The following is a 23,204-nucleotide window of genomic DNA, read 5'->3' on the forward strand; positions in this document are numbered from 1 at the left end:
TATTCAAAGAGTGTGGTGCGCCAGCCACACTGATGTGGCAGTAGAAGATAGCAAGTGTGCTGGGCAGATTCAAGGACAATCAATATTATATTTTGTGAATGATTCATGTTCTTATGTAGCTGCATTGTTTATGCTTTCTGAATGTCTTACAAGCACATATTACAAAGTAGTTGTATTCTATGTTACAAATCAGACACTGCTAGAAGTTGTTTCTTTTCCTTTTCCAATGCATTTCTTATCAGTAAAAAAATTGGTGTGGCACAAGCAAATTTTCATTCTGAAAGTGTGGCCCAGAGAGAAAAGTTTGAGGACCACTGGCTAACTTGTTAAGAAAGAATGCATATGTATATATCTCGCTAGTAAAACTTTTCCACATACAGAATTCAAAAAGCAACTGAATCTTTGAAGAGCTTCAGACCTGCAGCTCAAGCTTCTTTTGAAGATTTTGTTCTTGACATAGCAAAGCCACAGGAGGCTCTTGGGGACATGTCTTTCCTTTCGAGTGGTAAGTTGGAAAGGAAGCTCTGCTTAACCCCCCCCCCCAACATAGTCTTTCCAAACACAATTTGCTCTCAGCTGAGTTTTCAAAGTTCTTGAAAAGTCAGTTGTATACCTGTAACAACTATGGGAATTTCTTAGTACTAGAAAATACCCTAATAGGCCCTGCTACTATTGGGCATTTTGGGAGAGACAGAACAGATCCTTTGTATTGAAGAAGTAATCATAGTGTGGCAAAGTCAAGTCAGCATTTGACACAGCTGTGTGTGCTGTCATGCACATGCTGGAGTTGCCTTTTCTTGTAACCTAGTTGATCTCAGAGCATATTTAGATTGGGAATGAGTCCAGGAAAGGTGTTAGCAGGTGCAGCCAATTATTTCCCTGGAGTTTAATGTATTGTTACCAGGGGATTGGTAGACGGTATGAGCAGCACTGCTGTTGAGTGAGTGACAACCAAGGATGAATAAGATCCAGCACAAATTCTGTAGAATTCTCTCCCAGCCCAACAACTATCAACTCGGAGAAGTCTTTGTTTTAATTTAGTGAAGTTAAAAGCTTGTTTGCAAATCTAAAAAAATATTCTTGTATGTTTAATTCAGGTGTTGATATACCAGAAATCAATGAGGAACAAAGCAAAATGTATAACAAAGCTTTGATCTGTTGGGATCATCCACAGAAAGCAGGTTCAGCTGATACTTACATCCTTGAATACCGTAAACTGAACAGAGAAGATGCTAACCCAGCCTGGCAAGAGACTGAAGTCTTCGGCAAGAGTGAGATCATCTCTGATCTTGACACTAACAGCAGCTATGCCTTCAGAGTCAGAGGATATAAAGGATCTATCTGTAGTCCTTGGAGCAGGGAAGTTATCTTGCACACACCTCCAGCTCCAGGTACAATTCACGTATTTTTGCAACTCCCAAACTGGTGGCTGTGGAAGGTTGAGATCTTGCTGTGCATACATATATGAACACTCACACAGAAGTATATCCATCACCAAGTTATAATAAAATTCCATTAAATTAATATTTTAAGTTCCCCACTCTGCCTGCTTTAACCATGAGCCCCAATATTTAGCCCAAACATGTAGCTCTAAGCAATATTTCTGAAATGCGCACAGGTTTGCTCTTTGGCAAGCTTTTAAGGTGAACTCCATAAATGGGGGCAACTACAAAGAAGTGTTTCCATATCCTATTTAAACTTGACACAGTGATTTGTATTGTTGGAATGACACACTTGGTTGATCTTAGGAGGAAGCAGACTTAGCTACTGTTTTATAAACCACTTTAACATTTACAAACACTAAAAATACGGTATCTCTTTGCAGAGATACAACCTGATAAACAATACCAGAGGGGCAAGGGACATGAAAACAAGCAAATACAGATACTTAATTGTTTAATAAAGCTACGTAAATATGACCAGGTGCAATGGCTATTGAAGGAGACAGAGGAAGGACCAAAAGACAAGTATTCATAGTGGAACAAATGAAATACAAAGGAGAAGTTACGGTAGCCATTTAGAGCTCTATTAATAAAAGCGAGGTCTCTTTTGATCACAAAAGCATTAGTACAATGTGCCCCTGATGACTCAGCTTTGTTAAAAGTTGGACAGTTTCATTCCCCTACACCAAGACTTCTGAATAGTTTCCAAGGTCAGCCCAGTCACCATGTCTCAGGGTAATGACTGATGAACACCAGAGCCTCATCAGAAAGAATAGGCTGCAGTTTTCTTACCATGCGTAGCTGCAGTGGAAGTGATGCCCTTGGCTGCTAGTAACATCTGAGCTTCGAGGTACAACAGCTAGACCTGAAGCACTCAAGGCTTCTGGGTGTGAGGGGCTGGGGGCAGGTGGGTGGTGAGGTTGGCACTGGCAGAACCATTCCAGCACTATCACCAGTGTGCCCTGACATGGCCACTGTCCCTTCAGGTAAGTGACAGCAATACTGCTGTGGGGAGGGTGGCTTCGCAGCACCGCCTTACCATGCTGGTTACCCATCCCACATAAGTCTTGTGGTCTGCTAGCCAATCTTGTTTGGATTCAGTTTTGGGTTGGGAGTAACCAGTAACAAATGCAGCTGTCACTACACAATGGAAAACATTGGAAACCTATTCAGATAATGTGTTTATGTCTAAAATAATACATTCTATTTGGTCAGTGTGTGTACCAATTGTGCATTCATTCACTGTATATAGTAGAACAAAATCTAAACCTTGAGTGTTGAAAATTAGTCTCAATTGGTCTTCATAAACTTGAATTTGAATGGTGCCTACAGATGCTCCTCTATAGGTGCTTCCTGGAAGGAGATATGTAGTGCCAGGTGTAAAGAAATATGACCATCAGATTGAATCATTTGAATCTGGAAGAAAGAAAACATCCTTTGATGCCAGCCGAATAATTTTTTAGGGAGAAACGAAACGAAACTAATTATATTTAATTTAAAGAGCATAGAATGCACAAGGGATGAAGAAACAGATGACTGAAAAGTTCACTCTGCCAAAAGTTGATCCATAATGGGAGGATTGGATTATGGAATCAAGGGAATGGTTCTCTGAATGAGAGGAAGAGCATTGTAAACAGAGATTATTTATTAGTAGAAGGCTACATGAATTGTGAATATATAATTAGGTTAGTGCTGATGGTCTTCAGCACCTGAGAGCTCATACTGTCTTTCCCTTCTTGCTAAAGAACCAAGGAGGAGATTGTAAACCATAGCAAGCAAAACTATTTAAATTATTAGAACTTCGTGGCAATCACAGTTTCTTAAAATATCAGATATTTAAGGGAAGAAGGGACAATGTAGTGCCCCAGTTGTTGGCAATTTCAAAATTACAATATGGAGAAGCCAGTACCATTTGGCCCACAAAAAGAAATGAGCATAATTATGGTGTCTTAAAAGAGAAGGGCATCCTTTGCATCATGCTTATTAAAACTAAACAAAACCTTGGGAGGTGAAGTGAATTCCTTGCACTTTAGTAGGAGTCATGGTGCCACTAATGTGTTCTAGTAATTATGTCTGAGATTCCTAGTCCAGTCTGCTGATAGAGTAAAAAAGTGATATTTTTTTAAAAAAACTAGGAATATCTCAATCATTAGATGCTGATCTAGGATGCATATTTTTCAGTTTTTAGTTTCCTTTTCGATGACAAGTGTGGCTACAATAGCGAACACCTCATGCTGAATGCGAGGAGAAATGCTGTGGAAAGCAGGGCTGGATTTCCTTTGCTTCTGGGAGCTGAACGTATCCAAGCCGGTTGCTACACTACATTAGACTATGTTGTTGGAGACACCGGTATTGTGAAAGGGAAGCATTTCTGGGCTCTCCGCGTGGAGCCCTATTCATATTTGGTGAAAGTAGGAGTTGCATCTGATGCTAAGATCCAAGAATGGTTCCAAAATTCTCGTGATCTAACAAGCCCAAGGTAAGTAATACTTTTCGTATCTTTCGTAAAGGCTAATGCAAAGGTTATATAAGATAAAAGCCATATTGGTTGAAGTAACAGCTGGATTGCTTCCTCAGCTGCCTTCACATGGGGAAGGCGGTCTGCCTCTTTCTCCTGGTTTTAAATTCTCAAGTTTTAAATAAAACTTGGGATTCCCCCAAGCATGCTGATACACCCCGCTTGCTTCTCGGCAGCCCTCGTTCTGGTTCCATTTCCAAGATTTCACTATTAGAGAGTGATCGTTTCTTTTTAGAGATTTTGTTTCAAGTGATTTCAATTGGAATGGGTCTCTAAAAAAGCGACATGCTCTCGATTGCTTACTCATGCACATGTCAACATGACATTTGTTCCTGCCTTTCCCCCCTTGTGAATATTGGTCACTGTAATGTACATTTCCTACAACTTGTGTAGGGAAGAGGAACACAGATTTCATGCTAGTACTTGTGTATCAGAGTTGGTGCTCGCACTTGTGTATCAAATATCTATATCTGCATTTCCAAGAAGCACATGGGCATAAAAGGACAGATTGCTGATTTCGTTTTGACTTGCGTGCTTGTACAAGCCAAATTTCTACTCAGTGCAGCAGCAGCAACAGTAAAAAAGCATTCAGCTCAGAAGTGCGACAGAGTGTGATTCAGAAGCAAACTGTTACAGATCATTGCTCAGCACTGCAGCAGCTCACACTAGCAGGCAAGAAGCCTCCTTTTTACTTTATTGTATACATTGCTTAAATTGAGCAGAAATAATATGTTCATGCATGCAGACGGCAATGCATTCACGGCTACTCTTCTAACTCAGCTCAGACCCTTCAGGTCAGTCTCCTTTGACCTCCTGCTTCTAGCAGGAGGGGTGGAAATGAGGAGGACAGGATCTAAGCTGCCTTTTCAACTTCTATTAGCTTCTTTTCATGTTCAGCATCTGGGGAAACTAATCCTTCTTCACTGGATGATGATTCCAATGCGGCTGCTGTGATGGGTATTTTGCTAACGCTGGCTGCCCATATTTGTCCTGAATCAGTTGCTTTGTTCATAATCCTTGTTTTCCCTCTTCACTAGTACTGACAAGTGCCGTTTTAATTTTTTTTTTAAGATTACAGTTGCGTGACACTGTCGGGGAGAGAAAAATCTTACAACATGAAGAAAAGGGCCAGAAAGAGGAGGAGGGGGGAAGAATGGAAAAAAGGTGGACAATTTTTAAAAAATTTAATACAGTTTGAAATTGCACATTTCTCAGAAGTACAGTCCAGATTGTTGCTAGTAGATATATACATCTGCCCAGCTACTTTACATCCCATGTAAAGCACAGATGCAAAGACTTGTCTCTTCAGCATGTGTAGATGGGGGCTGTTTTGGCTTCCCATCTGTTGCTTGATTCCCAAGGTTGATTCATGCCTTAGGTGCAATCTCTGTATACCTGCATTTTTTGCTGACTTTAAATATCTTCCTTCATAGCCTTGGTTCTTCAATTTTTATTTATCATACACTAGAACACATCACAGTAAACACAAACTTACAATGAACTACCCAAAGCAGGAATTCGAAGTGTTTGCTGATCTCTATTATACTGCCATCTTTCCATCCCTCAGACCATTTCCCTGAACCTGAAAAAGGGAATTATTATTATTATTATTTGCAGAGTGCTTTCTTCTTCTTCTTTTTGAGAGTCTCAAAATGATCTCCTCCCCAAAATCCTGACTCAACTGAGGGTGGAGGTGTATGTTAGAAAAAGGTTCCAACTCTCTCTCTATATGATTTTGTAAGGCGAACATGGGTGCATGGGATTTTGCAAGAGAGAATTGGAAGGTGAAATGGAGTATTAATACCTTCTAGCTCTCAAATGCTGCTGCTAGTAATTACTACCATTACCGCTACACTCAACTGCAGTGTTTTCTCCTGTTGCACACTTAAAAATGGAAGTGAAGCCTGTTTGGGAAAAGAACTGGAGGCCAAAGAGATTTCATGGGTGTGGGAGGTGTTACATCAGCAAGTGTGAGCTTGGGAAAATTTTCCGCAGGGATATAGATATATAGATGGAAACCCTGTAACCAGTATGTGGGTAATAACCTGCACAGAATAAATCCATCATCATCATCTGCCTTAAGAAGCAAAGAGTTGTATCCAATGGTGACTTGGCATAGATGTGCTTCTGCTGGGGCCAACAAGGACTCCTTCTTTGTGCTAATCCCCCTTACCAATTGCAGCCCTCTAGTCCAGGTTTCCTCAAACTCAGCCCTCCAGATGTTTTTGGCCTACAACTCCCATGATCCCTAGCTAGCAGGACCAGTGGTCAGGGATGATGGGAATTGTAGCCTCAAAACATCTGGAGGGCCGAGTTTGAGGAAGCCTGCTCTAGTACATACCATTCTAGAGTGTCCCATAACCAGTGTTTTTTATGGGGGGGGCGCAGGGGTACGCATACCCCTAAACATTTTGTGAATCTCAGTTTGGCCTCATTGACGGCAGTGTTTCAGTATGGGTAGGAAAATGAGAGTACCCCTAAACATTTTTTAAAAGAAAAAAAGCACTACCCATAACCCTTGGGGAAAGCTTTTGGGAGTCATTGGATGGGGAGGATCAGTGAAAATTTAGTTACGACACACAAATGCTTATAATTTCCAATTTAGACCTGGTCTTTCTGCTCTTGGCTGTTAAAGTACATGTTTTCTAGTAGCCAATATCCAGTGGCTCACTTCTAACAGTATAGATTCTAGCATTAGGATTTCCTGCTTGCCAGGAATAGGATTCTGCTTTACCTGCTGGGGATTCCTTTGTTATTTGCTCCACCTCAGTTCACGGAGAGCACTAGCCTCTAGCTGTAAGGTTCTTGAATCCAGATAATTACTCTCATTTGTGCTCAATTATCTGGAAGCCATGTTAGGGCCGACCTAGTTCATAGTGATTTTTTGCAGAGGAGAACCTATCGCTGGAGGCCTGCATATGGTAAGTCCAGCAGAATTACAAAGGAAAGGTGTTTAATATTTATAACATTTGGCATAGAACAAAATGGTAAATGACACTGCAAATTTTAATCCAAGAAAGCTTCTTTGCACAGAGGAAATAGTTCAGGGGACGATGGTGACCAGGTACATGCTGTCTATAAAATAGAAAGAAACAACAACTTGTAGTTGTCATGAACTCTACCATGTATTCACATTGCCAGAGCCTGTTTGGCTTCACTTCCTCAAACATGAGAATTGTGCTGGTTAACACTGCCACTGAAATACTATTTTCAGAAGAGGAATTACTGTTTCAGAAAGTTAGAATCCTCTTTGATTTGTTTCTTTTGCTGAACATTGCTGATAGACGTTACCCTGTAGCATAGTAGCATAGTCCTCTTGATCTCAGAAGTACCAAAGTTTCTACTTTACGCAATGCCTCAAACTCTGACCTTGTATACTATTTTCTCAACTGTTTACATTTGTACTTGGCCTTCCTCAGAGGAAATCAAAGCAGCATTTTAGTCTTACAACAGCTTTTGAAGCTGAGAGACAAGTGACTCTCGTCCAAATTTCCTGAGCTTGCTTCACAGTTGACTTACCTAGATTTTCATTCTTCAAACACATTTTGACTTCTTCCATCCTGTGGAAGGCACATCAAACAAGATTTGGGGGGGGGGTAGATGCCCTATATGCATTGTAATTGCTGCTTGCCTTGAGTCTTGGCCTTCAGCAGTACAATTTAATAATGTGGTATCACTTGAGATGGATGTAACGTATCTCCAAGGACACAAGCCAGGATCCTGCTCCAATGACTTTGCTGTGGTTGCAAGCCATATTGGCAGGATCATGGAAGAGGGCCATTTTTCCATTGTGAAAAAATGTGGTTAACTCACATGATCGTGCACTCAGTTCTCATTTAAATCTGCACAAATCTTCCTAGTGTTGATGCTATGTAGATTCTAGGCACACCTTCTCCCTGCCCTCTAGCATACTTTGGGACTGCATGGCAGAGGATCTGGCTTCATGCACCATGTTTTAAGGGTCTGTGTTGTGTGAACTTTACTGTGCTGGACTATGAGAAAACTTAGGAGATATTCCAGTATGTCTAGTATACACCAATCAATGTTGTGTTCTTCTTCCAGATATGAACAAGACAGTGGTCATGACAGTGGGAGTGAAGACATCTTTGTTGAGTCCTTGCAGCCTTTCACACTGGTAACCTTAGGCATGAAGAAATTCTTTATTCCTAAGGTTTCTCCTGCTCCAGCTGCTTCCAAAGATTCTATGAACAGAATTCTTCCCATGCCATCATGCATTGGGATCTGCCTTGACTACGACAAAGGCAAAGTTGGATTCTATGACGCAGACAGGATGAAATGTCTTTATGAGCGTCAGGTAGACTGCTCTGGTAAAATGTATCCAGCTTTTGCATTGATGGGGAGTGCAGGAATTCATCTGGAAGAAACGATTGCAGCAAAATATTTGAAATACGAAGATGAAGACTTGTAATGCCCAAGGATCCATCTTTAGCATTATGTCTTAATTACATCATATCTCCTAAGTGCTTTTGCTGCAACCCTGCTTTTGAGTCTTTCTGTTTTCGTTTCGTTTTTTAAGTGTCACTGAAATTTTTCCATCTCTACCAGATTTCTTTGGTCCAGAAAGAGCTTTCGGGCGTCACCCCTTGACCTGCCTTTCGGCATGCCTTTGGAGCCTTCAGAAATCAAATGGATTATCAGTCTCATTGCCTTTCATAAGCTGGAAGTTTGGTGGCTATCTGGTTTTAAATTTTTACTTAGCTGACGCTTGCTGGCATTCACATTCCATTTTAAAATGGAAATGGGCCCTATGTAACAGTGCATTTCTTATGGTTATGCATTATGTATGCTCCTTTCTTGAAAAGGAGTTTATCTCACTACATTGCGAATGGTTAGGTGTCCTGGTTACTATATTTGCATGGGAGCAGAGTACATTGTGAATCCACACATAATAATTGGGAGATAGATGTGAATCACAATGACTGTATCCAAGATGGATTTATTGTGACTCACGCAATTGACTTTTACAAACCTGCCTGTCTATCAGTGATCAATAGCAAGGTTCTCATGTGTGTTTTCAGTGTTGTTGGTTATTTCCTACATACTGTACTTCAGTATATTTAAATATAAGTGCAATTTCTTTTGAAACATCAGACCTTGCTGTTGAAAACTGCATATAGAGAGATTTAAAAAGCAGGCCCAAATGGTAATATTATAGATTTTTTTTAAAAAAAGAAAAAGTGAACATTTTTTGTTTGCGTAGTTTATACTGTAACTTCATTTTTAAAAATGGTTTTTAGTGTGTTTAGAATAAAGTGTACTGACCATTAAGTTTGGAACACTTTTGCCTTAGGGTGCCCTTGTCAATTAGATGTGTTAGCTAGAAAGCAATCCATACAAAACTGACTGAAGCTCCATATAGTCTGCTTAGCTTGTGGCAAATGTCGCTCTTAAGCAGAGGTTGGTGAAGCACTGCACTTCTGATCATCGTTTTCTTTTGGTGGAATTAAATTTGTGTAATATGTTTTGCTAAGTACTGTTTAAAAATACTGCAACAGGTTCCCCAAGGTTTGGCAGCTGCTGATCATTCGGGATCATAAAACTGTAGCCCAAAGCGTTACTTTTAGCTTGTGTTTATTTATGAGATGCTGACTAAGCCATAACTTATTTATTGTACAGTGAAGTGATATTCTGCTTTTTAAAAAGAACCACCCCCCATCATAATTTAATCAACAAGTGGATTTGGACATTTCTGCTACTTTTATGCACCATACTGTTTCAATCAGTACTGAGAATTAGTGGAATGTTTGGGACCTATTTAATATAAATGTGGTGCTTACACTTCAGGTGAAGGGACCAGGGGCAAAGATACTTACCTGTCTATGCAGAGCTTCTTGCTTTAAACTAAAATTGAAAAGTTTTAAACCACCCAGGAATGTTGTGTCATGGTTTCGTTTGGTCTTTTTTTAGAAAAGGGGGGAAAAAGCCCATCCAGTTTCTACTGAAAAGAAAGAGCACTTTACATTCAGACTAAGTGAAACCTTGTGTGGATCATTCACATATAGCTGCTATAACTAACAAACCTGTTAGGGAGTACTGTGTGATCTGCAAAGCTCTATACAAGTGTACATCATGTAGACAATTTTCAGAAAATAATAATATTTGAAGCTTTAATGCAAACCGTAAGGCCTTGTTTGAAAATATTGTGAAGTGGAAATGTAACTTTCTCAAGATTTTTTAAAAATAAAGTATGTCAAATAAAAATGCCCTTATTAAACACTCTTTGTTATTACTAAGATAATGGCAACTCCCTAATAACAGTTGACAACTGGATTTTAGGTGTGGGGAAGCTGATATCGTATTGCTTATTGGCTGCATTTCAAAATGTGAATGGTATGAAAACGAAGTAAAGCAACTGATTTGATTAGCTCAAGACAAATTTCCAAAACACATTCCAAACTTGCTTATTATTTTGCACTGATTGTGCAGCATTAATTGTGATTCATACGTGTTTTTTAAACATGTAGAAATAAACAAGTAAAATATTTAAAACAGCAAAAAACAATTAAGGACAATCACATACTCTCACAGCTCATAATTTCAGGGTTGCCTGGAACAGTATCAAATGTAGCTCTCAAATGCTTGAGTAAACAAGACAATTTAGCAAGTTCCTCCTGAACATTAATAATGAGAGAGAGAGGTGCATATAGCCAATGAGGACATTCCACAAATGGGGAACTACCCTGTAACGAGTCAGTGCTAGCTGAGCAGCAGCCTGTAGTGTGTGTGTGTGTGTGTGTGTGTGTGTGTGTGTGTGTATATATAAAATCCCTTTATTTGATCAACATAAAAATTCCACAAAGATGAACAATTAACAGTGGGAACATACAGAGTTGGGGAACGCTAATAGTGCTTTCCTGTCAAGTGATTTGAGTACAGTATTTGATGAAGAAAGCCCATCTCTCAATAAATTATCCAAACTGATTGTTTCTTGAAGCTTTTCATAGATATGCTAGCTTTGTCATTAAAGCTTTCCCCCATATTTTTTCTTAACTAACTTGTTATAATTGAAGGGTTTTTCCTTTTCCATATTTGGGCATTGCAGAGTTTGTCTCCAGTCAATTGGCTTCTTATATGCTGAAGAGCTACATTTCTTATTTATTATAGCAGAGGAAAGAGACTCTCCCATTTATCTATTTTCCCGACCTATGCAAAGCTGCGGATGTGGCCTTACTTGGCTTTGGGAAGGCATGAGAGCTCTGGCAGCACATTGGGAATAATGCTTGAGGGCTCTGGCAGGGTTCTGGAACCTGCATCTTTCCCAAAGCTGGGCAAATGCTTCCTGGGATTTAGGAAGGTGGTGGGAGGGCTCTGGGAAAGCCAGGTAGGCAGACCTCCACCTTGTGGGGGGTAGGGGGGTTGGTTCCAGGTGTTCCTGGCTTTACTTTTTGTGTGTGTACACAGTGGCACCTCCGTTGTCAAACATAATCCGTTCCAGAAGAGCGTTCGACTTCCAAAACATTCGACAACCGAGGCACAGTTGCAGTTGGCAATTGCAATGGAGAAAATGGAGAAACATGCCTTGGAAGCTGTTCAGCTTCCGAGGCGTGTTCAAAAATGGAAGCATTCATTTCTGGGTTTTGGCGTTGGGTTCTGAATTGGTTGACTTCCGAATGCTCGAAAACCAAGGTTCTACTGAATATACATGGACCTCTGGAACTGAACTGTTGCGTGAGATATCTTAACATTGGGAGAGCATTGCAGAACAACTGTAAAGTGGAATGAAATGTCCAGTATTAACCCACCTCTAATGCACTATTATTGCATCAATGACATGCCAAATAATATACCCACAAAGCCATCCCAGTCTGGAGGGGCACTTATAGCAAGCATTCATGGAGGAAGAGGACAGATATAAGTTTGGGGAGTGTGCTGTGAACTTTAAAGGCTCCCTCGTCCCATGCAAGATGTTTCAGAAGGGAACTCTTTAATCTCTTCTGAGATTAAAACTGAGGCACATCTGCACAATATTTTTAAAGCACTGTGATGTCACTTTAAGGGTCAATCCTGGGAACCGCATGCTGAGTGTTGTTAAAGGTAAAGGGACCCCTGACCATTAGGTCCAGTCATGGCTGACTCTGGGGTTGTAGTGCTCATCTTGCTTTACTGGCTGAGTACAGCTTCCGGGTCATGTGGCCAGCATGACTAAGCCACTTCTGGTGAACCAGAGCAGCGCACGGAAATGCCATTTACCTTCCCGCTGGAGCGGTACCTGTTTATCTACTTGCACTTTGACGTGCTTTCAAACTGCTAGGTTGGCAGGAGCTGGGACCAAGCAACGGGAGCTCACCCCGTCGCAGGGATTCGAACCGCCGACCTGATCGGCAAGTCCTAGGCTCTGTGGTTTAACCCACAGTTAGGTGTCCACTATTTCCCTCACAAAACTGCAATTCTCAAAAGTTCCCTGGCAGGAGTGTTAAAGCACCCTGGAAATTGTAGCTCTGCGAGAGGAATAAGGTTCTCCTGTTGACCCTAAGCATCCTTAATGAAGCACAGTTTCCAGGATTCTTTGGGGGGAATGCCACGGTTATTAAAATGGTAGGATAGTGCTTTAAATGTATAGCACCCCCCTCCCTATATAGCTCAGATGCTCTATAGCAGCTGCTCACACATAAGGGCTCCTCTTCTGAGCTTATGGCCTGGATATTGGGGCTAAATCAGCCACATGACAGTGGGGCAAGACCAGTGTCACATCCTCATTCCTCCTGTGCCTGAGTGCCTCCATTTGAGTAACAACTGCGAGGAGCGCGTCTGTCTTCACCTTCAAACATCCTCCATATAACTTTCCAGTAATATTGGCTCAACAATTGTGAGTTGCTTTTATTTGCTGTTCTTCAGTCTTGCCAGTAGATGGTGACCATCGACCATGCAGCAACTAAGGAAGAACGATTTTCATTCACGGCCATTCCTTCTGTCTGGCAGAGTTGCTGCTTTTTGGTATTTATTGCCACGTGGAAGAGAGAAGCATATCTCAATCCTTGGGAAAAACAAACAAAACTGGCAAATTCTAAAGCAACCATTGGAGTTAGGTTGCCAGACAAAAAAATTGTGTCTTTTAAGGTTTATAAATAGTCTGTGGAGAAATCATAGCAACAAACAACAAAGTCTCCCCATATTTCATTTTTTTTAAAAGGCCTTTGTAGTAATAGCATTTCACTCATGATTAATTTTCAGAAGTTGACCAAGGAAACTTGACTTGATGGTTTTATGCTAGATAAGGGAGCTGGGAAGGGAGGTGAAAATCCCAGAACACTTGATAGATTGAAAGTTCCCATTTGCAAAGTTGATCAAAATAATAATGCAATCCTATACATGTCTATGCAATGACATACAGCCAGGAAACTCTGTGCCTAGGACTATGCAGCTTTATAGTCTCTCTTCATTGGAGTCCAGGATGAAAAAGGGTTTGTTTATTTCCCTGTTTACGGCTTTGTGTGTAGTATAAAAAGTGCCTGCACAACCTCCAGTACAGGGGAACCCTCCAGTTGTTGGATTGCATCGCCCATCAGCCCCAGCCAACTTGGCCTGTGGCTGGGAATAACAGAAACTAGTTCACAAACATCTGAGGGAGTCACACTGATTATCCTTGCTCTAGTACAGGGGTCTGCAACCCGCGGCTCCGGAGCCGCATGTGGCTCTTTTACACCTTTGCCGCGGCTCCGGGGCGGATACTAGCGAGGGGAGGAGGCGCATTGTGCGCCCCGACACTCCCCACTGTGGCGGGCACTGTACTGGCTGTGACGTCGCATGGGGGCGGTGCGTGTGTTAGTCATGCACCGTCCCGACGTCACCTTCCCGCCCGCCCGCTACATTGTAAGGGGCATGTACGCTGGTCACTGCATTGAAAGGGGGCATGTACGCTGGCCACTGTTTTGAAGGGGAGTGAAGAACACACACACCAAAAAAGGTAACTTGTTAATTTAACGTTTATTTCTATGAGAAGGAGTAATTCTGAGGGGTCAAACAAAGAAATAATAAAAAGTGACAAAAAAGTTATTTTTATAATGACGAGTTTTGCGGCTCCCAGTTTTTTTTTCTTCGGAAACGGGTCCAAGTGGCTCTTTTTGTCTTAAAGGTTGCAGACCCCTGCTCTAGTACAACCACCACTAGGGGCAGATGGGGATTGTCAAGCCCACCCAGGAGAAGGAAAACTGATCCTAAACCTCCACTGCCTTGCGGGATATCTTTGGGAGAAGAAAAGGCTAAGGCGTAAACCCTACACAAATCCTGAGTGGAGTCCCTAAGACAACTGGATGGTGTATTGTACACCTCCTTCTGGCAACTCCTGCAGCCTAGCTGGTGCCAAACGTATTGCTCTGCTTTCCTTTGGACCACATCAGTGAGGCCGAGAGAGGGGTCTTGTTGTCTGCCAGCCCAGGACCTCCATGCACGCTGCCCTGGCTTGTGCCCTGGTGAGGTCACTTCAGTGCTCCTAACACAGCAGTTTGACTTCACCTCCATTGTCTCTCAAGATGGATAGATGCCAACAACACAGTACACCCACCACATTCGGAATCCTATATCATACCAACCAATGAGATCCATGGGCTCTTTCAGTTAAACTGAGCTCTGCTCCCCACCCACCCCATCCTAATCTACAGCATCTTCTCCAGGGACCCAAGCAGGTGAAGAAGCTACCTGCTTTCTTTGTGACAGCCCAGAGACAGCATCACTGTCCCACTGTGCAGTACAGTGGTACCTCGGGTTACAAACACCTCGGCTTACAAACACTTCGGGTTACAGACTCTGCTAACCTGGAAGTAATACCTGGGGTTAAGAACTCTACCTCAGGATGAGAACAGAAATCATGCAGTGGCGGTGTGGCGGCAGCAGGAGGCCCCATTAGCTAAAGTGGTGCCTCAGGTTAAGAACGGTTTCAGGTTAAGAATGGACCTCCAGAACGAATTAAGTAACCAGAGGTACCACTGTAACTCTTTAACAAACCATTTGGTGGCTTTTCTAACCTCGATCTTTCATTTCATCTGGCTGCTTTTATCCACCAAACTGTTTGATTGCCTTGGGGCCAAATTTCACTCTCTGCTTAATGTGTAACATGCAGCCATTTTGTCTTGTTTTTCTTTAAGTGTGTGTGTGTGTGTGTGTGTGTGTGTGTGTGAGAGAGAGAGAGAGAGAGAGAGAGAGAGAGAGAGAGAGAGAGAGAGAGAGAGAGAGATCATTTTCAGGCTTACCACATCCAGGGTGGAGAAGGCACAGCCATTAAGATTGCGAGACCAAAGAACTAGGACTATTAATATTTAGAAAAAAACTGCTGTAAACAGCCGTGAGACTATGGGAGAAAATAGGAAACACGTCAAACCAACCAAACAGCCAACAAATTCCTGTATTGTTAGGCATCAAATCAAGTGTCCTTATCAAACAAAACAGCCAACCTGCTCAGGGCAAACCCAATTCTTGACCCACATCTGATGTCAAGCCAACTTTTTTACTTGTTGTTGTTGTTCTAAATGTGGTTGGCAGGATTCATTTGTCCCGATGTCCCTGTAATACAATGTTTGGATCTAAACGCGCTGAAAGTGGAAAGAGTAATAGGGCTTTTTGCATGCTATAAACCCCGAGGCCTTTTCTGTGCCCCCACCTGGATTATCTCTCTCATCTCAAATGCATTGGCATCTGATGAGGTTGCTCTCTTGAACCTGCCTCTTTCTCTATTGTTACACACATTGGAAAATTGGAGGGATAACCTCTGTGATCTTGTTTTCCTGCATGAATGCAACACCTATGTTTAGTTTATTATTCTTTGGCTATTGCTGTTGCTTCTGAATGTGACTTGAATATTTCGCGCCACAGTATTTAAAATAGTCTCGATGTACTGAATGGCTACTTGCTTTTCTTAAATACAGAAATAATTATTGTTATTCCTGATTGGCATGTTATCTCATGCTGAACCAGGAAATGGAACTTATTTTAAAACAACCACTGTCTCCTTAAACTGTGGATTTTTAATGCACTTTACCTTTTTATATGCAGACTTACAAGACCATTTAGTGCCTATGTTTAAAAGTTTAAATATCAGGAACTTTTCTTTTTTAATTTTTTTATTAAATTTTCTGTTTTACAATTTCAAATACTCATTTAACACCCTTAAAATATCAGTGACTTCCCTTCTTCTCTTTCCATGGTTCATTTTACATATCTTAAATCCCTGCATATTTTACAAAAACTATACCAATCAGTTTTCCATTATTGCATCCATCAAAACTTATCTATGCTGTTGAATTTATCTTAATGCTGCCAGCGTTTTCAGCTGTATACAATCTTCCATATATCCAATAAACGTTTTCCAATCTTCTTTAAACATATGTTCTTCCTGTTCTCTTATTCGATATGTTAAGTCTGCAAGTTGTGCATATATTGTCAACTTAAGTTGCCATTCTTCTTTGGTTGGGATATGGCAATATCAGGAACTTTTCTATCCTCTGTTTTCACAGACCCTCCCAAGTGTCCCTATTTTCCAGGGACAGTCCCAGATTTACAGAAGCCACCACAGTTTCTGGTTTGATCCCCGAATGTCCCACTTTCCCCTTGTTGTTGTTGTTTAGTCATTTAGTCGTGTCCGACTCTTCATGACCCCATGGACCAGAGCACACCAGGCACTTCTGTCTTCCACTGCCTCCTGCAGTTTGGTCAAACTCATGCTGGTAGCTTTGAGAACACTGTCCAACCATCTTGTCCTCTGTCGCCCCTTCTCCTTGTGCCCTCAATCTTTCCCAGCATCAGGGTCTTTTCCAGGGTGTCTTCTCTTCTCATGAGGTGGCCAAAGTATTGGAGTCTCAGCTTCACGATCTGTCCTTCCAATGAGCACTCAGGGCTGATTTCCTTCAGAATGGATAGGTTTGATATTCTTGCAGTCCGTGGGACTCTCAAGAGTCTCCTCCAGCACCATAATTCAAAAGCATCAATTCTTCGGCGATCAGCCTTCTTTATGGTCCAGCTCTCACTTCCATACATCACTACTGGGAAAACCATAGCTTTAACTATACGGACCTTTGTTGGCAAGGTGATGTCTCTGCTTTTTAATATGCTGTCTAGGTTTGTCATTGCTTTTCTCCCAAGAAGCAGACGTCTTTTAATTTCGCGGCTGCTGTCACCATCTGCAGTGATCATGGAGCCCAAGAAAGTAAAATCTCTCACTTTTCCCTTTGGACTTCCCTATTGCAATTGGAGAAATGTTGGAGGGTATGGTAGGACGGCCCTATTTGCATTGGAGGGTATGGAGACATGTGACCCCCAAGCCAAGGAGATAAGTAACTGACTTCTCTGGTAGCATAAACAAAATGTCTAAGGAGGAATTTTAGTCTTCTAAAGCTCTAGTGAACTCAGAGAAGAAACACTAGGGGGCACTTTAGTCCATGTACAAAACATTATTTCTGTCTCAGCAGTGCCTTTCTTAGTACAGGTGGAAGTACAACCACAATTTCTTGCCACAATTTCTGAATGCAGCTCATTTCAGTTTCTGCAGATGTAAAGGGCACAAAGCTGAAATACTTATCAAGAAGAGTCGGACTGAAGTATCTCAATGGAACAGGGGTCCAGCATCCTCTATATCTGCTGATATTTTAAAACATTCACAACTTTAAAACCACTAAGTAGAAATGAGATTACTGGAAAAACGGCCATGAGAAAAAAAGAGAGGAGAGGATTGACACATAGGTGGCTGAAAACTCCTGACTAGATTTTTTCCTAAAATATTGACACAAAGGTTCACATTGGGTAATAATAATAACAACAATAATGCCCATTATTATTATTTCCCCAATTACTCTGGGCAGCTCACAACAGAATATTAAAAACACAATAAAACATCAAACACTAAAAACTTTCCTAAACAGGGCTGCCTTCAGATGTCTTCTAAAAGTCAGATAGTTGTTTATTTCCTCGACATCTGATTCTACAGGGTGGGTGCCACTACCAAGAAGGCCCTTTGCCTGGTTCCCTGTAACCTCACTTCTCGCAGTGAGGGAACCACCAGAAGGCCCTTGGCGCTGGACCTCAGTGTCTGGGCTGAACGATGGGGGTGGAGACGCTCCTTCAGGTATACTGGGCCGAGGCCGTTTAAGGCTTTAAAGGTCAGCACCAACACTTTGTTGTAGCCAATGAAGTCACTGTGCTCATGGAATGGAGGGTTAGGGTTGAGGGAAGTCCCAGAGCAGATTTGGGGGTGGGGACATGGAAGGGAAGTTTGTCTTATTACATTTATATTCCACTTTTCCTCCAAGGCACTCAAGATAGTGTACATGGTTCCTCCTCATTTTATCCTCCCAGCAATTCCATAAGATGGGTTAAGCTGACAGACTGTGCCTGGCCCAAGGTCAGTTTCATGCCTGTGCGGAGATTTGAACCCTAGTCTCCCAGCTTCTCACTTTAACACTCTAACCATTATACAGTGGTACCTTGGGTTACATACGCTTCAGGTTACAGACTCCGCTAATCCAGAAATAGTACCTCAGGTTAAGAACTTTGCTTTAGGATGAGAACAGAAATCGTGCTCCAGCGGCGCGGCAGCAGCAGGAGGCCCCATTAGCTAAAGTGGTGCTTCAGGTTAAGAACAGTTTCAGGTTAAGAACGGACCTCCGGAACAAATTAAGTACGTAACCAGAGGTACCACTGTATACCACACATTGTGTGAGCACTTTGACTTCATTAGATGCAACCAATTGTGGGGTTGCCCCTATCCGGCAATAGGAAATGGGTTCGAGAACTGGGTCTTGCACTGCGCATATAAGTGGGGGAAACCCCTTTCACCTGGCCTTAGAAAATGGTGCAAATAATTGTCCTATCTTAAGCAGAGCTGTGCACACCCATTGAAGAAGTGGCTGGCAATGTTGGCTGTCAAAGCACCAATCACCTGATGAGGAAGTAATGTAGGAGGAAACTATCCAGGCACTTTCCATCCATCAACAGATTGACACCGCAACCAAAGCTTAGAGAACTGATCTGTTTATCAGGGAGATTCTGTATGTAACCTGATACAGAAGTTCAGCACTGTACCCGGCCCTATATATTCAGATATAATAGTTAAAGAATGCTCAATATTTCATTTAGACCAATATGTTTGCAGAGTTACTGGTATTTAAATAGGAAACAAGACTATAAATTCCCTCTCAGAGGACAGTAATTAAAAATGGTTGGAAATTTTTTATCAGTTCCTAGCTGGAAAAACGAGCAGTAAGAACCACCTTCTTCATCTTACAGTGGTACCCCGCAAGACGAACGCCTCGCAAGACGGAAAACCCGCTAGACGAAAGGATTTTCCGTTTTGGAGGCGCTTCGCAAAACGAATTTCCCTATGGGCTTGCTTCGCAAGACGAAAGCCCATAGGGAAATCTCTGGGACAGCGGGGAAGCGCAGCGCGTCTTCCCCACTGTCCTCGGACCTCCTCCCGCCACCCGGCATCGGAACGAATCTCCGATGCCGGGCGGGGGGGGGAACGCCTCCTCCCGCCGCCCGGCATCGGAACGAATCTCCGATGCCGGGCGGGGGGGGGGAACGCCTCCTCCCGCCGCCCGGCATCGGAACGAATCTCCGATGCCGGGCCGGGGGGGGGGAAACGCCTCCTCCCGCCACCCGGCATCGGAACGAATCTCTGATGCCGGGCGGGGGGGGGGAACGCCTCCTCCCGCCGCTCGGCATCGGAACGAAGCTTCGATGCCGGGCGGGGGGGAACGCCTCCTCCCGCCGCCCGGCATCGGAACGAAGCTCCGATGCCGGGCGGGGGGGGAACGCCTCCTCCCGCCGCCCGGCATCGGAACGAAGCTCCGATGCCGGGCGGGGGGGGGGGAACGCCTCCTCCCGCCGCCCGGCATCGGAACGAAGCTCCGATGCCGGGCGGGGGGGGGGGAACGCCTCCTCCCGCCGCCCGGCATCGGAACGAAGCTCCGATGCCAGGCGGCGGGGCGGGGAACACCTTCTCCCGCCGCCCGGCATCGGAACGAAGCTCCGATGCCGGGCGGGGGGGGGACGCCTCCTTCCGCCGCCCGGCATCGGAACGAAGCTCCGATGCCGGGCGGGGGGGGCGGGGACACCTTCTCCCGCTGCCCAGCTTCGGATGGCTTTCCTGAAGACTTGGGGTGGGAGGAGGGTTTTCCTTCCCACCGCCAACATTCAGAATGCTGTTCTGAATGTTGGCGGTGGGGAGGAAAAACCCTCCTCCCACGCAAGCCCCGGGAACAGAGGGAAAGCGCTGCGCGCCTTCCCCTCTGTCCCCGTACCTGTCCTGAAGGCTTTTGGTGCGGAGAAAAGCCTTTCTCCGCACCGCCAGCCTGGCAAGCGGTTTCCCTAGGAACGCATTAATTGATTTTCAATGCATTCCTATGGGAAACCGTGCTTCGCAAGACGAAAAACTCGCAAGAAGAAAAAACTTGCGGAACGAATTAATTTCGTCTTGCGAGGCACCACTGTACTAGTTACTTGACATCCATCTTCCATTAGTGATATTAAATTAATGGAAGCTGATTTGCCAACAGTTCACTTGCTGAGTCAAGACTCTGAGCATTTAGTTTAAGCTTCCTTGCAAGGGATTTTGCATTGCGGTACTAAAACTCAGTCAGTTTAATCTAAAAAACCGTTTCATCTGAAGGACATGGAGCCAAGCCTATGCTCACTCACTGAAATCAACAGCATGGAGGCACTGTCTCCTCGATAAGAACCAACCACAGGGAGCCAGCGTGGTGTAGTGGTTAAGATTGGTGGACTTGTAATCTGGTGAACTGGGTTCACTTCCCCGCTCCTCCACATGCAGCTGTTGGGTGACCTTAGGCCAGTCACACTTCTTTGAAGTCTCTCAGCCCCACTCACCTCACAGAGTGTTTGTTGTGGGGGAGGAAGGGAAAGGAGATTGTTAGCCACTTTGAAACTCCTTAAGGGGAGTGAAAGGTGGGATATCAAGTCCAAACTCCTCCTCCTCCTCCTCTTCTTCTTCTTCCTCTTAGCACTTGCACAATACTTCCACAAATCTCACATCTGGCAAAAATGTTGGATGGCAGAGGGGTTGCTGTACAGCGTCCCATGAAACACAGTTTATACTGTGATGCTATCATCTGTGCTTCTGAAATCTCTGAAATCTCAAACATCTGATGCTTTTTTAAAAAGTGTGTTGGGGAGAGGCTGTTTTTGTTTTTATTTCTGTTATGTATTTTGTGCTTTTATATTGTGCTTTTATGTTGTGAACCGCCCTGTGGCTTCGGGTATAGGGTGGTATACAAATTTAATAAATAACAGCAGCAACAGCAACTTGAATGGCTCTTTTCTCCTAATAATGGAGTCCAATCAAACTTGAAAGCTTTCCTGCTGAAGCACCGTGTGAAATGAATACGAACCCACATGGCTGATCTGTACCACTCTGAAGCCTGCTGCATGCATTACTTACGGTACATGAAGGGACTCTACCTCCCAAAAAAGGAAGTGAGGCCCTGATTCCTGGCCCCACACCCAATCTGCCATGCTGGGCTGGTCCTGGTCTTCAACATCTACATGTTAAGTGTCGATGACTATAGCTGCTCAGACCCAAGTGCTCCATGCAACCAGTACCCCAAAATTATCCCAGTTGCATGGAATATTTAAAGGTGAGGAGCAGCTCACACAGAGATGCCCTTCTGCAGACTTCTGTGATTAGTATGTGGAATTCCACCCTTACAAGTGATTTTGAGGTGAGCTAGGACCCAATTCCCTTCCTTCATGCAGAGCCCCCAGTAGCACATGAAGGGGACTTGAGGGATAACCTAAATCTGCCAATCTAGGCATTATGTCTCTGAATAGCATCTGGGGGGGACACAGAGGGGTCTCATCCCCTCTAAGGGAGACACCCCCAATAGTCTATTGCCTGCAGCAGGCCTCACAGGGCCTACTCATAGCCGCGGCAGGCCCCGTCCGGCCTCCCCGCAGCCACAATGGGCTTCACGGCCTCCTCTGGCTGCATGACGTCACCTCACGCACTCGCACTGGGTCCCCCCAGAGTTGGGTAGAAGCCGGTGCCTGTGGACATCTGGTCCGCCACTGTGAGAAGAAGATGTTGGACTGGACGGGCCATTGGCCTGATCCAGCAGGCTCGTCTTGTGTTCTTAGGTGGTTCCTTCACCTCACACGTTTCCGGGTTCAGTGAAATCAGAAGCATGGGAAGCCGCTGGCTAGGTTCAAACAAAAACCGGACTTCCTGCCCTCTCATCTTTTTCATCTTCATCTTGTTTTGATTCACTTGACTATGTCAATTCCTGGTCTGTTTCCATTAGTGCAATATGCACAATGCTTTTCTAGATAGATCCTGGATGACTGCGGCAAAGCTGTAACTGACAATACTAAGTCAATAGACTCGTGACTCAGCCATTCAAGCACTGTCTCACTGAGTGGAGTCGAAGGAAGGAAGAAACGTCACCTTTGGTCTATAAAGAGCTTACACTGATCCCAGTTACAAGTACTCCCACCTAACAACATTGTTTGTGGTTTGACCTGAACGGTAGACCTTGCTTTCCCCCCTCCTGTAATGGGGACCATTCTAGTTTTCCAAAATAGCTCTGAGACACCAATTCTCGGCTGCTATAAGGTTTTTGTTTGTATTACGACACAATGGCAGCCATGGCTGTCTGTGGAACAGCACTTCTTTACGCAGATACGTAATTCATCCCTTCAGAGCGTTGCTGAAAAGGAACATCATAATACAAAGCAATCTCTCTGCGGCTTTCTCCGAAGTGAGACGGGACTACTGCTGATCGTGATTAGCTCCCTTTGTGTGCCACGTTGAAATCAACACAACCTGGTCCATTAACTCTGTGAGAACTCTTCTTTATTGAGTCGCCTTCCTTTCAGCTGTGGGGACCACAAAACCCCCCAACAACCTGGCATTCAAATAAAAGCGAGGTTTCGATGGAGCTGCGGCAATGTTGAGCAGCAGAACTTGTGGGCAAAGTGCATTTAGTCGTAATAGGAGACCATGTGGATTGAAAAATTCAAAGAAAGGGAATGAGAAGAAAAGCAGAAGAGAAATGCAGAACAGCAGTGACTTTTGCTATAACAATTAAGCCCTGTTCATTGTAATTATAGCTCCCAATCTGTCCTCTGCCCTGTTCATAAAACTACTGGGGTGATTCATCCCTTCTCCTGAACAAGGCAATTCCCATAAAGCGTGACAAGATGGCTTCAGGCATGTGACTGTACACATGTTGGACTGGTTACCATAATAGTTCCCATATTTTTTTAGAGGGTGAAGAATATAA

At 43.6% G+C, this 23,204-nt stretch overlaps 1 protein-coding gene across 8 annotated transcripts in view; it reads left to right on the forward strand.

Moving 5' to 3' along the window:
* TRIM36 (tripartite motif containing 36) overlaps positions 1-8,456 on the forward strand; it is a 46,899-nt gene extending 38,443 nt beyond the window's left edge. For 4 of the 8 annotated variants that reach the window (XM_081213675.1, XM_081213676.1, XM_081213677.1 and 1 more), the window contains exons 7-11: positions 381-505; positions 1,098-1,391; positions 3,624-3,921; positions 5,032-5,124; positions 8,023-8,456. In XM_081213675.1, coding sequence (XP_081069801.1) covers positions 381-505; positions 1,098-1,391; positions 3,624-3,921; positions 5,032-5,124; positions 8,023-8,389 — 1,177 coding nt within the window. In that variant the 3' untranslated portion in view covers positions 8,390-8,456. The remainder of the gene's footprint in view (positions 1-380; positions 506-1,097; positions 1,392-3,623; positions 3,922-5,031; positions 5,125-8,022) is intronic. The other 4 variants (XM_081213679.1, XM_081213680.1, XM_081213681.1 and 1 more) reach the window with 1 other exon arrangement.
* Positions 8,457-23,204: the final 14,748 nt, after the last annotated feature.

This window comes from Podarcis bocagei (assembly GCF_964188305.1).
Source record: "Podarcis bocagei genome assembly, chromosome: 11".
NCBI lineage: Eukaryota > Metazoa > Chordata > Lepidosauria > Squamata > Lacertidae > Podarcis > Podarcis bocagei.